Here is a 13,693-nt window from a genome sequence, read left to right on the forward strand (position 1 = left end):
CTTTCTAGTGAATAGCAAATTCTTGTTTCCAGGATCTTCTACTTCTTCACTTAGTTGATCGATTTATAGGTGAATACCTGCAAATAAATATTGACTTTGGCAGTTAGGATTTGAATCCAGAGCCTTTGGCAACAAATCAAGCATTGTCTTAAAGCCTTTTTTCTTTGTTAGCAAGAATATAAACAAACCTGTGGACCAGTTGGAATAATTCATTCATCTAAAAGGTAATTTGATGTAGGAGGAAGAATATATGATTAGGAGTGAGGAAACCTGAGTTCTGATCTCTCCTGTGACATTAACTCATGGTGAGACTTTGGACAATTCACTTATTTAACCTTTATGAAACTTTGTTTTTCTCACTTACAAAATGGGGTGGAGTGGAGTTCATTAGATAACCTCGAAGATCGATTTTACTTCTGACAATCTTTGATTAAAAATTTTTGAATGCCTACTATGTGTTAGGTGCAGTGGAGGAAACTAGAAGTGTGTGGTATTGTCCTTGCCTTCCAGGAACTAATACACATAAAACGATAAGAGGATAATTAAATGTTGATGTGTTTGTGTTGACCATGAATTCCGAGAAATAAGAGTTAATGACCATTGGAGTGGTCAGAGATTACCTGGAGGCCAGGGTGGACCTTGAGCCAAACCCTGAAGGAAGAATAAAATTGGGTATTCTGGTCTCCGGGAGCAGCATGAGTGAAAGATGTGGAGTAGAAATGAATATAGTTTTGTGTGTTGGGTAGATCATTAAGAAACTCACCTGACTAGAACAGAGTAGTCATACTGTGTAGTTGGACTGTGTGGCCGCTGAGGTTCCTTTCATTGTTGAGTCCTTTGAGTCATGTCTGACTATTTAGGACCCCATTTGGGGTTTTCTTGGCAAAGATACTGGAGTGGTTTGCCATTTCCTTCTCCAACTCATTTTCTAGATGAAGAAACTGAGGCAAATAGGGTGAAGTGACTTGTCCAGGGTCACACAGCTAGGAAGTGTCTGAGGCTGGATTTGAACTCATAAAGATGAATATTCTTGATTCCAAGTCCAGTGTTCTTGTTTATAAGAGAAGAAAGGATAAAGAAGGAAGAATCTTATTCTTATTTATAGACAGGCAGAAGAAAAGTGAGGGTCTAAGCCAAAGGCACAGAAAAGAAGCAGCAACCTAATATGCAACATGGACAATTGTGAGTTGATGGGTAAAGGAGTGGAGCTTCAGACTAAAGTTGGTGTCCCTCTCACAATGTTTATCTGTTAAATTAATGTCTTATCACTTCTTCTAGAGGTGCATTCTTCTTGATCAGACACACATAAAGGCTTAAGGCTGTTTATTTCTTTCACCTGTTAATATCAGAAGTATTTCATTAACTCTGGGGTCAAGGTCAGGGGTAGTTTCATACATCATAGTCCAGCTTGCTTCCCGTCCATTCAGGCAGCATTCAGGACTGTTCTGTGTGATGTTCCACATCTGGAATCTTGGTCATACATGTGGTTCACTTCAGGCAGTGCTCTGCCAGGGAATGCTTTATGAGATTCTTGGTCACATTTGGATGCAACATGGTTGTAGGCTGCCATATGTGCACAAGATTCACTTGGCCTAGGTTCTCATTTCAGAATCCTTCCTTCCCTCTCCCCCACCCATTTGCTACATGCCTCAGTTTGTTTAAGCAGGTAGGTGGTGTAGTGGATAGATTGCTGGGCTTGGAATCAGAGCATCTGAATTTCAAATCCTATCTTAGCCATTTGCTAATTGTGTGACTCCTAGGCAAGTTATTTAACCCCCTTTGCCTCAGTTTCCTCATCTTTAAAGTAAGGATAATAATAGCACCAATCTCCAAGGTTTGGGCAGCTAAGTGGCAAAGTGGATAGAGTAGTGGTCCTGGAGTCAGGAAGACTCATCTTCCTGAGTTCAAATCTGGCCTCAGATTCACTCTGTTTCCCTCAGTTTCCTCATCTATAAAATGAGTTGAAGAAGGAAATGGCAAACCCCTCTAGTATTTTTATCTAGAAAACCATTAATGAGGTCACAGAAAGTTGGACATGACTGAAATGACTGAACAACAAAAACCCAGGACAGTTGTGAGGATCAAATGTGATAATATTCTCAAAGCACGCTTTATAACTTAGTTTCTCTATTTCTGTCTCAAAAATCCTGCCTCAGCTACTTACTAGTTATGAGATCCTCCGCAAATCATTAACATTTCTCAGTTTCTGTTTCCCCATCTGTTAAATGGGCATAATAATAGCATATATCTCATATGGTTTTTGTGAGGATGATTTGAAACTACATATGGACATTTTTACAAACCTTAAAGTGCTACATACATGCTATTGTTATTTTTATTATTATTAACTTCTTATTTGTAAATGAAGGTCCCAGGTTCCTTTGCCACTTCCTTTCTATGAAGTATAGCATGGTGGAATGTGAAGGGTGCTGAATTTAGGCTTAGGAGATTTCAGTTTAAATCGTAGTTCTGATACGAACTGTGTGACTATTTCTGACTACATTACTTTTCCTTTTTTGATCCTCAGTTTCCTCACCTATAAAATAAGGTTAATAAAACTTATACCAAAACCCCAACATGGCCATTGAGAATAAATGTGTGCTATATCAAATTGTTTTTATTATTGTCTCATAAGAATGCTATGAGGCTGAATAGAATAATCCAGCATACCTATATGCCAAGCTTTAAGAGTATGTGATATACAAAAATAAAAATTTATTTAAAAATCATTAAAGAATAATTATTTGTTTTATAGTAGGATTCACTACACGGTTCCTTTAAAGAACAAGTTGATACTGTACATTTATACTTATTTGATATCCACACAATTGGTAACACATCTGTTATGCAAAATGAAGTACACTTGCATAGAAGGTGCTCTCAATTTTCCCCATTCTGTCTGCTTTTCTTTTCTTTTTTTCTTTTGCTTTTTGGAGGGCAAGTGCAGTTAAGTGACTTGCCCAAGGTCACACGGCTAGTTTTTGTATTAAGTGTCTGAGGCCAGATTTGAACTCAGGGCATCCTGACTCCAGGGCCTGTGCTCTATTCACTGTGCCACCTTGCCGCCCCTCTCTCTGCTTTTCAATGATAGAGTAGAAAGAACACTGACTAGAGTCAGAGGACCTGGGTTCCTATTCTGCTTCCATTGCTCACTACCTGTGTGACCTTGGGCAAGTTACTTAACCTTCTTAGGCCTCATTTTCCTCACCTGTTAAATGAAATGGTTGGACTTGATCATGTCTGAGGTTCCTTCCAGTCCTAGACTGACGACCCTGCTTGTGGCTTCTTGGGAATGGGAAGTATCCTATGTTTTGCACTGTACCATGAGAGTTCTACTCCCTTCCTGAGATCGACCTTTTGATAGGAGAGTCTACAGGACAACCAGTGTATATAAACAATTAAAAAATATTCAGCTCAGTAAAGTCAGATTCTCACTTAAATGTTTTCTAAAGTCCCTTTCAGTAGAACGAGAACCCCAGGACAGCAACAGCAATTATCCAGATGACCCGTGGAGAATAACAGAAGAACAGAGAGAGTACTACATCAATCAATTCAGATCCCTTCAGCCTGACCTGAGTTCCTTCATTTCAGGTAATGATTCTTCTGGAGAGAAGGCAGGGAGCTTCCTTTGTAGTTCTTTGTTCTTCGAGGAATGCCAAGTAAATTCCTCAAGGTCTCTGGGAAGCCGGTCTAAGGGAGAGCCTATGGCAAGCTTCTATTACTTCTTTGGTTCTTGTCTTTTCTCTTGTGTGACTTAGTTATTTTACAATGATAACAGATGAGGAAAACCAGCAGAAAGCACATCCAACTGGACAAATCCTACTTCAGTCTCACAGGGATTAAGTGGAAGCGAGAGGGGACTTGTCCCCTGCATTAAATACCGACTGAAATTAGCTCTGATGTCAATGGTTTCATGATTTCTAAAAGATGTTTAATTGCTTAAGACGACCAACAGTAGTAATAGTAATTATAGCTTCTGCTTTACATTTCCCCCAACTCTTCACATCTGTAGTCTTTTAAAAAAAATTTAAATAAAGGATTTTCCCTCCCCTCCACGCCTCCTGAAATTACAATGTATAAACAGTTGTTGCAACAGTTTTTGAGAAAAAGGAATGTTTGGTGGGTCTTCTCAAGCTACATTACATCAATGTAGCTTGGATCATTTTCACATCCCTCACGTTCTTTCTTCAAATCTTTCTTATCTAATCTTTTTTTTGTTTTTTAAAATTAATTTTAAAAAATTAGCAGGCATTTATTTTTTCCCCCTTTCCTACTGGGGGAAAACCCCCAAACCTTGTTACAAATGTGCATAATCAAGCAAAATAAGTTCCTATGTTGGCCATCCTTTAATCTTCCTAAGAGGAAATGAAAACAAAACAAAACAATAAAACAAAGCACCAGATACAAAAATGGTCATAAAAGAGGCTGGCGAGATACAAACCTTCAAGTATGTGCCTGTAATATAGCAGCTTCTTTGGGCTAATTTTAGTAGCTTGTCGTCCTACTGGGCATCACTTTGAGGTCATTAATGGATATTGTGTATCTACCAATAAGGTTTCTTTTGCTAGTGCTATACCCACATTGAAGGAGATAACTGCTTTTCTGGACAGGAACGTATCTTTCCCGGACAACAAAATAAGTATTGAATAGGACTGATGACTGAAAGAGGGAAGTACAATGAGTGTTGTGTTTGTGTAGGACAGTAATTAGCTTCAATTAATTATGAATTGATTTGAGGTGACCCGATGACTTAAAGTGCTTTTTAAGCCTAGTTTCCTTCCTTGAAATGCAAATTACTTGTGTATATTGGACAGACTTTCTGGCTTAGTGGCTCCAGAACTGTTCTGGGAGTCTGGCAGAAGTGGCTTTGAAGGCTGCCTTTGACATATACTAGCTGGAAGACATGGAAGGTTAGTCCGTTTACCTTCCAGTGACTGAGGCAAATTAGAACTAAGTTACAGATGAGTTGCCTTTCTGCACAGCTGATGGAAGTTCTTCCTACAGATAGGAAATCAAATAAGAGAAACAAAACCAGAAAATGGATACCACTTTCTTCTTAATCTCTACACTTATTTCTCTAATTCCTTTTATCTTTCTTTTTTCTTGTTCATTCCCCTAAACGTAGCAGGCCCTCAGTACTCTCCTTAGCCCCCTCCTCTTCTCCTTCCATTCTTTTCTCTCTCCTCTTCTGCCTCTTCAGTTATTCCATCTCCTGCCCATGACTTCATTTAACGCTTCTGTAGAGTTGACTTTAAGAGGTTTATTTCCAACCCTGACCTCTCTCTTAAGTTCTATTCCTACTCCTCTAAGTGCTTGATGGACATCCCTCTTTGAATGCCCCGTTGACATTGAAAGTTTAATTATATCAGTGTCTGAACTGAATTTCCCCTTTAAGTCTACCTGTCTCCCCCTCCTGCAACTTAACCATTTCAGTTAGTGGTGTGTGGGGTACAGAGACCCTAACCCAAACTGACTACTCGGAGACCTCTCAAAGTGAAGGTAGAAAGTTTTATTAGAATCTCACTGGAAAATATATCCAGGGAGAGGAAGCCTCCTTACAGACACCAAAGCTGGGTTATATAGCCGAAAAAACCGAGTGAAAATTGCAACCCTCCCCTTCCTCATGTAATCTTTAAATTGGTTGGCTGTTCTGTTAACATTCCCTTATTTGGCAGGTGGGGTGACAAGGGGATTTCCAGAGTTTTGTTTTTTCCCCCAAGGTCACCTAACTGAGGCCTAAGGCTTCACATATTTTAGCAGATAGTCTCTGAGAAACCACATTACCAGCCCCCCTCCCCTCCCCCACACAGTGGCACCCCCATTTTCCTCATCATCCATACTCAGAATTATCATTGAACCTTTCTTCTTCATTTTCCCCAATATCCAATAAGTCCCCAAACCCTGTTGATTTTTGTGCTACAATTTCTTTCACATCTCTCATCTCCTTTTATTCCCATTTCCACCACTTCTAGTTTAGGTCTTTTGGCATGTTGCCTGTCCTATGAGAATTGCCTTCTGACTAGTTTCTTTGCTTCCATTCTCTACAATCCACTGCTGGTTTATAATCTTGTAGGATAGATAAGACATGCTAACTGATAAATGCAAATCAGGCTAGAAGTATAAAGCCAAGGTATAAAGAGAGTGCTGGGAGAATACTTGGCAGGGAGTATGGAAGTGAATTTAGGTTGGCCCCTGCCTCCCAGACCCAGGCTGGCCCTGGTGTCTGTGGCTAGAGGCCAGCATTGGCCCGATCACCCTGTGGGGCATCTGGGACCCAGGCATGCTTGTAAGCAGGAGAGACAGAGGCACAAAACTAAGTGGAGCTAGGGGGAGGAAGAGGAGGAAGAGAAAGACAACGGACTACGGGAGAGTCCCTTATAATTATAAAATAATTATTTTCTTATGTGACTCAAACTGGCTCTTAAAGAATTTCTTAAGGAAATTCCAAAAGAATAGTTCCAAAAACATTTTGAGAAAGGTATTTTCTTAGAAGGAGAGCTCCAATGTAAAAATGCCTGTTCCGTGCCCTGTAGTAGGTGCTTATAAAAGATGATTACAGTGAGAAAGTGCTACTTTCTTACTTAGTAACAGTGGCAATCCATGAGATGGGAGAACCAGGATGTGACAGTGAAAGTCAGGACGCTCCCACCTCTTGATACTTGAGAGTTGTGTGGATATAAGCATGACCCCTGTGAACCTCAGTTTCCTCATCAGTGAAATGGGGAAAATAGAGTGTTTTTTTAATTCTTAAGCTCAAGTGAGGGAGTGAAAATTAAAAGCTTTAAAGCATGATTTAAATGGCAGTTATAATAAATGAATGTGTAACTCTTGTGGCTGAAATAGACTTAATTTTGTGGATTCATCCACTGTCGATTCTATTTGGCTTTGAATTTGGCTGGCACAGTGGGAGAGGAATCAGAGGATTGATCTTTTAGAGGGAGTAAGGTTTGGGTCATGTGTTTAAAGCCAAGACTACCCTCTATATAACATCAGAATACAAGGAAGGAGGGGGGGGAAGGGAATGAGCATTATCTAGGCAATGTGCTAAGTGCTTTACAAATATTATCTCATTTGATCTTCCCAACAGCTCTTTGAGGTAGATGCTTACTATTTAATCACCATTGTTACAATTAATGAAATGGAAGCAAACTGGTTAAGTGACTTGCTCAGGGCCACTTAGAGTACAAGATGAAGCTTCTAATGTCAATGGTTCAGGAAAATAGAAGGGAGACTGATTTTTAACACAGAAGAATTATTAACTTATTCTCCAAGTACCTTTGCTTACTACAAGTAGTAAAAAAAAAAAGTTAAAAAAATACTTCTTTGAGTAGGTTTCTTAAAAAGCTATCAAATGGCCTTGTGTCCCCAAAAGTCTCCAAAGATGCTGGCCAAACATACCCAAAGAGACTTTTCTTAATCCCATGACTGTGATGTACTTTCACCTTTGAAAATGTTAAAATATCAATGAAGTCAGAATTTAGAGAAGTCAGGCAAGACCTTATTCAGTAGATCAATACTCCACAATATAAAAGTCCTGAATAGTTGTTATTAAGCCCTTGTAAGCATGCATTTTAGAAAACTTTATACTTTATACTGTACAAGACTATCACCATTAGTAAAATAGTTTGAGTATGGTGTTTGGGGTCATGTTTATTAAAAGTCAGTAAGTCCGTGGTGAGGACCTTTTTATGGGAGTGAATGGGAGAGGGAATCATTTAACTGACATAATTTTGAATTATTTTAGAATGCAAATTTGAATATATATACAAATAAACATACACTTAGTATTTTAATTACATGTATGTGCGTATGTGTGTGTGTATTTTTGAGGGTTTTAATTGAGTACAGTGATGCTCAATCTCTTAGGTATCAGGACATTTTTACACTTTCAGAAATTATTGAGGATTGCAGAGCTTTTGTGTAGCGGGTTGGATCTATTGATATTCATCATATTAGAAATTAAAGCTAATACAATTTTAAAATATTTTATTTTTATGCATTTTTAAAAAATGCAATCAAAAGCTTGATTCTGAGGAGTCCATTGGCTTCACCAGACTGACTGCCAAAGGGGTCTGTGACACAAAACAAGATGAAATTCAGCCTATCCTGACTTCTGGCCATATTCTTTTAACTGTAGGAAGACTTTTATTGGTCTAATTACTTTCTGCCAAGCTGTTAAAATCTGAGAAAGGCAGATTTCACTTCTGATCATGGGAGTGCTTGTTGAATTCAAGATGGTGCAAACTGATGCAAACAACCATGAATGCTGTATCAGACAAGTAATCAGATCATTGTTTAAAGAGTGTGATTTTCTGTAGGTTCCCTGGCAAAGAACTTTTTCACCAAATCCAAGCTGACTATTCCAGAGCTTTCTTACATATGGTAAGTAAAACTGAATCATTAGTTTTTCTTCTTCTTTTTTTTTAAGCAATCGGGGTTAAGTAACTTGCTCAAGGTTACACAGCCAGTTATTTCTGGGTGTGGTGCTAAGTATCTGAGCCTTGATTTGATCCCCAGGGTCATCCCAACACTGGAGCCGGTGCACTTACTTGCTGAGCCACCTGGCTACCCCATGAATCATTAGTTCTTTAAAGCTACTTAATCAGTTCTTTTTTTTTAATGCAGATATCTTAGCTTGTTTTTTAATAATATGCTAAAAGACTACTATTTTAAAGGAACTTTTAAATTTTATTTAATACTTAATATTTAAAATAACTTAAATTTTTTTTTTTTTGCTTTTTGGAGGGGGGAAGGCAGGGCAGTTGGGGTTAAGTGACTTGCCCAAGGTCACACAGCTAGTTTTTGTATTAAGTGTCTGAGACCAGATTTGAACTCAGGTCCTCCTGATTCCAGGGCCGATGCTCTATTCATGGCACCACCTAGCCACCCCAACTTTAAAATATTTTTCTCTCATCAAGATTACACTCACTAGCTATGTGACCCATGGCAAGTCACTGAATCCCTCTGCCTCAGTGTCCTCATCTGTAAAATGAGGAGATTGGTTTCTGAGGTCCCTTCTGGCTCTACCTCTATGATTCTGTGATTGTGTGACCCATGGCAAGTCACTGAATCCCTCTGCCTCAGTGTCCTCATCTGTAAAATGAGGAGATTGGCTTCAGAGGTCCCTTCTGGCTCTACCTCTATGATTCTGTGATCCGATTTTCCACACCAAGCCTTAGAGGATGCATCAGAAGTTCTCTCTGGTTTATTACCATGCAACTGCAGGGAGATTGTTTACAACTCAGGATCCTGGGAACTAGTATCTTAAAAAGAAAACAAATCCACTTTATATACAAGTATACTATTATATATTATGGTATCAAATATATATAATATTATCTGTTAAACTATTATCTGCATTATACTAATATATGTATATAATATATGTATTATAAAGGTGATACCTTTGACCTTTTTTTGAGTAGCTTCAATGGACTACAGGAGAAAAGCCATTGCCTCTTCGTCCCAATAGATGACTTATCTCAGATTATCCCTTGACAAGTATTTCACCTTTTCCAATGAATTACCTAAAGAACTAGTTAAACCCATGTTTGTATACGATAATGACGCAGTGATTAAGCCAGTGACTGACAGGCTGATGGGTAAGTCAAGTAATGGCTTGCAGTGAGAAAGTTTAATTTAAAATATTTTAGCTGCATCTAAGCTCTGCATATTTGACTTGTGTTTCATCAGATAAGCCCTAATTAATACCTAATGTTTAATAAGTACAGCTGTGGAATTCATCAGCACTTTACTAAAAAGCCAGCTGATTTTGCTTTTGATGAGTTTGTTTCAGGAATGGTGCAGATGGCCCAATTTGCATTTATGAGAACCATTTGGTGCTTCTGCAAACCTCACTTCATTGTGTGGACCAGTATCTTTAACTTCACACTGGGAGGAGTACCAAAGCTATTCTAAACATTAAAAAAAAATGCTGATTAAATGCATGTAAAGCATCCTTTTTAATGATGAAAGGTTCTTTTTTGGTTATGTTTTAATAATAGGTAAAATTGCTTGTCATCTTTGTGAGTACATCTATTTGGTGACAATGGACAATGCTGTCAATGAAATTTGTCCCTTCCAAAATCTCTCAGATTCTGAAACTATATTTATATTCAGTCTACTCTGATAGTAAAGCCTGAGAAGAACTATAGAATCCCTTTGTTTCTTGTCTTAGCCAAGTGCAATGGAAGCTAAAGTCAGTCAATAAACATTTCTTGAATGCCTGCTGTGCAAGGCACTGTCTTCTATTATATCACGCATTTGTATTATATGTCCTGTATCACCTTGTATTATATGATGCATTTGTGTTATTGTAAGACAGTACATACAGGGACTTTTGGGCCCCAGCCTCTAGCAGATTCAAGCTTGATCTGGGCAGCCAGAGGGACAGCAACAAAGACATGATGGGGTCATTTAATTTCTTTGTTCTTCTCAGAGGGTCCTGACTATGTGAGCACCAATTCCTATGGGATCTCCTAAGTACTACTCTCTCACAGGGGTAGGCGAGCAGGGAAAGTAACAGCAACTCCTACGACATTCCCCAAAGCCTAGATGGGGGCAGGCCGAGGCAAGCACAGCACTTGCATTCCCCCCTTACTGACCAGGGCACATTTGGTTTATAGAGGAGCAGACAAAGAAGGCATTCTGCCAGTAACCGCCTCACAAATCTGTGTTATCTTGAGCAATGTCATGGTGACTTAGCATAGAACGTGCATAGTGGGCTGTTAATAACTGAACTCAAATGTTTATATGATCTGCCGTTATATCTCACTGTGCAACTGCAGGGAGATTGTTTACAACCAGGATCCTGGGAACTAGTATCTTAAAAAGAAAACAAATCCACTTTATAGACAGGTGTACTATTATGTTTACATACTATTACGTGTATTAGTATCAAATGTATATAATATTGTCTGTTATACTATTAGCTGCATTATACTAATATATGTATATAATATGTGTATTATAAAGGTGAAACCTTTGACTTTTTTTTGAGTAGCTTCTACCGTGGACTGCTCAGTGTCCAGCACTTAGCATGATTCAGAGACGTGAATAAGAAATGACCAGGCCATGTGGGTAGTTCAAGGAAGAACGATGAACTCCGTTTATTGATTCTTGGGACAAGGTTTTTATAGAGCAATGAGACAAAGGAAGAGGACTCGGGTTTTCTAATCATTACCTCCTCTGTTGCATCCTGGAAGTAGCACAGATTAGGTAATTTGATGAGGATTTGTTATCTAGGAGACCAAAGTCTTAGGCTAAGACCTTCCATCTAGGCCTCAGGTACCTGCTAATGTAGCCGCAGTCATAACCAGATACAATTGAGAGCAAACTTCAAAGCCAAAGCTGCAATCCTCAAAAGACGTCACGTTTAGAGCTGACCACCCAAAGATACCTGAGTGCTGAATCAAATATTTTGGCTCTCAATTACTAAAATCTTGGGGTATAGCCTATTGATCTCAGAACTCAAGTAGCATCCTTATAAGTGTAGCCCATAAGAAAGAACTCAGGAGCTAGCTTAACAAAAGGTCGAATCTCAAAGAGATTCTTGTTTTAAAGTCCACTATTAGGATTTAATACCTGAGTTCGGAACCAGGCTTCTTCGGCTCCCCACAAGCTTCAATGGACTACAGGAGAAAATTCATTGCCTCCTTGTCCCAGTAGATGACTTATCTCAGATTATCCCTTGACAAGTATATGGTTCCACGAAAGATGACGTATAAGACAAAAGTAACACCCAATTTACTTTAGATTTTCCTTGAATAGGACCTTCTTTCCTTGTACCATGAGCAGCACATGTTAACTTTCCTTTGTGCTTGTCCTGACATCTTCTCATGAACCTAAAAAGCCGAGTGAGCTGGGGATGGGAATGAGGAGAGCTTATGGCCTGTTAGCCCTCTGACAGTAAGTTTCCTTTGTTGTCTCTGAGACCCTGAATGCCCAAGACTGTGAAGCAGTAGTCGAAGACAAACGAATTCTCTCAGAATAGCCCTTTTCTGTCTGTCTGGATTATCTAGCACCATCCTTCTCTCCCTGTCTTTTATGGCAATGTGAACATATGTTCAACAAATACTTATTGAACACAAAATGTCTTCACAATAGGGAATTCTCAAACGAGGGGGGAAAGTCTTTGAACAATTTAATGACCCAAGGGTCCTGGCCGACAAGTATCTCTATATGTTTAAAAATAAGAACAGGAAACGTGGTAGTATTTCCCACATACTGTAACATTACCCATACCTACTATATACCCAGAACAGCAACTTGACATTTTCCAACCTAGTTGTTCTAAGCCTTCACTCTAATCAACTTAAATAATTGTTAGGCATACTCCATCTCCCTACCTGCTAATCATTTTACTGTAACAAAAGTAGCACAATATCGGGAACACTTAACAAATGAAATGATTGTTGGTTGAGTTATTAATAGGAGGGAGTGTTTAAAGAAATTAGAGCTAGAAGAGATTTGTCTGTCTTGCAATCAGTTCAAGACTTGCTCCACTTCTCTCTTTCTAGTCTAGGTTTAATAATTAAACTTTAATAATAGTAATAAACTTAAACTTTAAGTGTTCCTGAGGATGGGCTTGACTTGTATCTCATATTTGTGTAATCCCTTCAAAAAAAATCATAGGGCATTAAGTAGTCGAAATAAGAGATTAGATAAGGTTTTTTAAAAATTTTTATTTTTTGCATGCAATCAGGATTAAGTGACTTGCACAGGGCTGCACAGTTAGTAAATGTGGGAAGCTGGATTTGAACTCAGGTCCTCCTGTACCACCTAGCTGTCCACATAAGGTTTTTAGATGGAATGTGTATTTCAAATCATAAATATTAAACTTGAGTTTGTCAGTGGGACTTCACTGATGATCTCAACCCCTCCACAATACAAAGTGGTCTCCATGAGTTGCTTTCTTCCCCTCTCCCCTAAACCCTTCACCTGGTGTCCATTCTTCAGGTGGTGCTTAACTAGGCTGAACTAGGATGCAAATAGTCCCTCCATCCCCCGGCCTGTATTTATGGCTGGACCACCCAAAGCTTGCATTCTACTTGGAGAACATTGGGCTATCCTACATGAGGCAGGAGGAGAGGGCTTGAATGGAATTTGCCCAGAAAACCAAAGAAATAACAAAATGAGAAATAGTGCGATCCACTCTCAGTATTCTGCTACGTGTGGAGTCCATAGTACTATGCTTTAATTTTACTAGGTCTAAGGCCTTTCCTTCAAGTGGGAAAAGCAAACCTTTTCCTTCTGTTCTGACCAAGCATTAGAAAGTCTGAGGAGGCAGTGTGTGATGCATTGGTGGGATCCTAGGGGTTGAGCTTAACTTCTGGACACTTTGAGGTTGCTGCTAGTAGAGGGCTTCACGCGGTGAAAACCCGGCCAGTGTGTGTTTTCTGCAGTGTGAAGATTCACTGACTGGACTGAGGGCCATTGTTTTCTTCTCTAGCTTCTTCATTTGCACATTTAGAATAAAATAAAATTTTCTAGGGATTTTGTGGGCTTGCTAATTAGAGCCTATTGGGTAGAAATTACTATGTAAATGCAAACTATTATTTGCCCATAGTTTTTTTAAAAACTTAAAAATTAAAAATGTATACATTTTAAAATACTTAAATTTTTTTTTAATTAAAAAAAATTTCCCCCCAGAGATATAAAATATGAATATTTTCAGGCAGAGCCATTTGGGAGC

The 13,693-nt window shown here is 38.8% G+C and overlaps 1 protein-coding gene across 16 annotated transcripts in view; it reads left to right on the forward strand.

The window, feature by feature from the left end:
• Window positions 1-13,693, forward strand: part of REPS2 (RALBP1 associated Eps domain containing 2) — a 264,766-nt gene that overhangs the window by 128,587 nt on the left and 122,486 nt on the right. For all 16 annotated transcript variants that reach the window (XM_069100687.1, XM_069100686.1, XM_069100685.1 and 13 more), the window contains 2 exons: window positions 3,453-3,591; window positions 8,319-8,382. In XM_069100687.1, the coding sequence (XP_068956788.1) occupies window positions 3,453-3,591; window positions 8,319-8,382 (203 nt within the window). The remainder of the gene's footprint in view (window positions 1-3,452; window positions 3,592-8,318; window positions 8,383-13,693) is intronic.

This window comes from Petaurus breviceps, unplaced genomic scaffold (genome assembly GCF_028583685.1).
Source record: "Petaurus breviceps papuanus isolate PSGF00001 unplaced genomic scaffold, PetGlider_PUasm1.0 419, whole genome shotgun sequence".
NCBI classification, from domain to species: domain Eukaryota; kingdom Metazoa; phylum Chordata; class Mammalia; order Diprotodontia; family Petauridae; genus Petaurus; species Petaurus breviceps.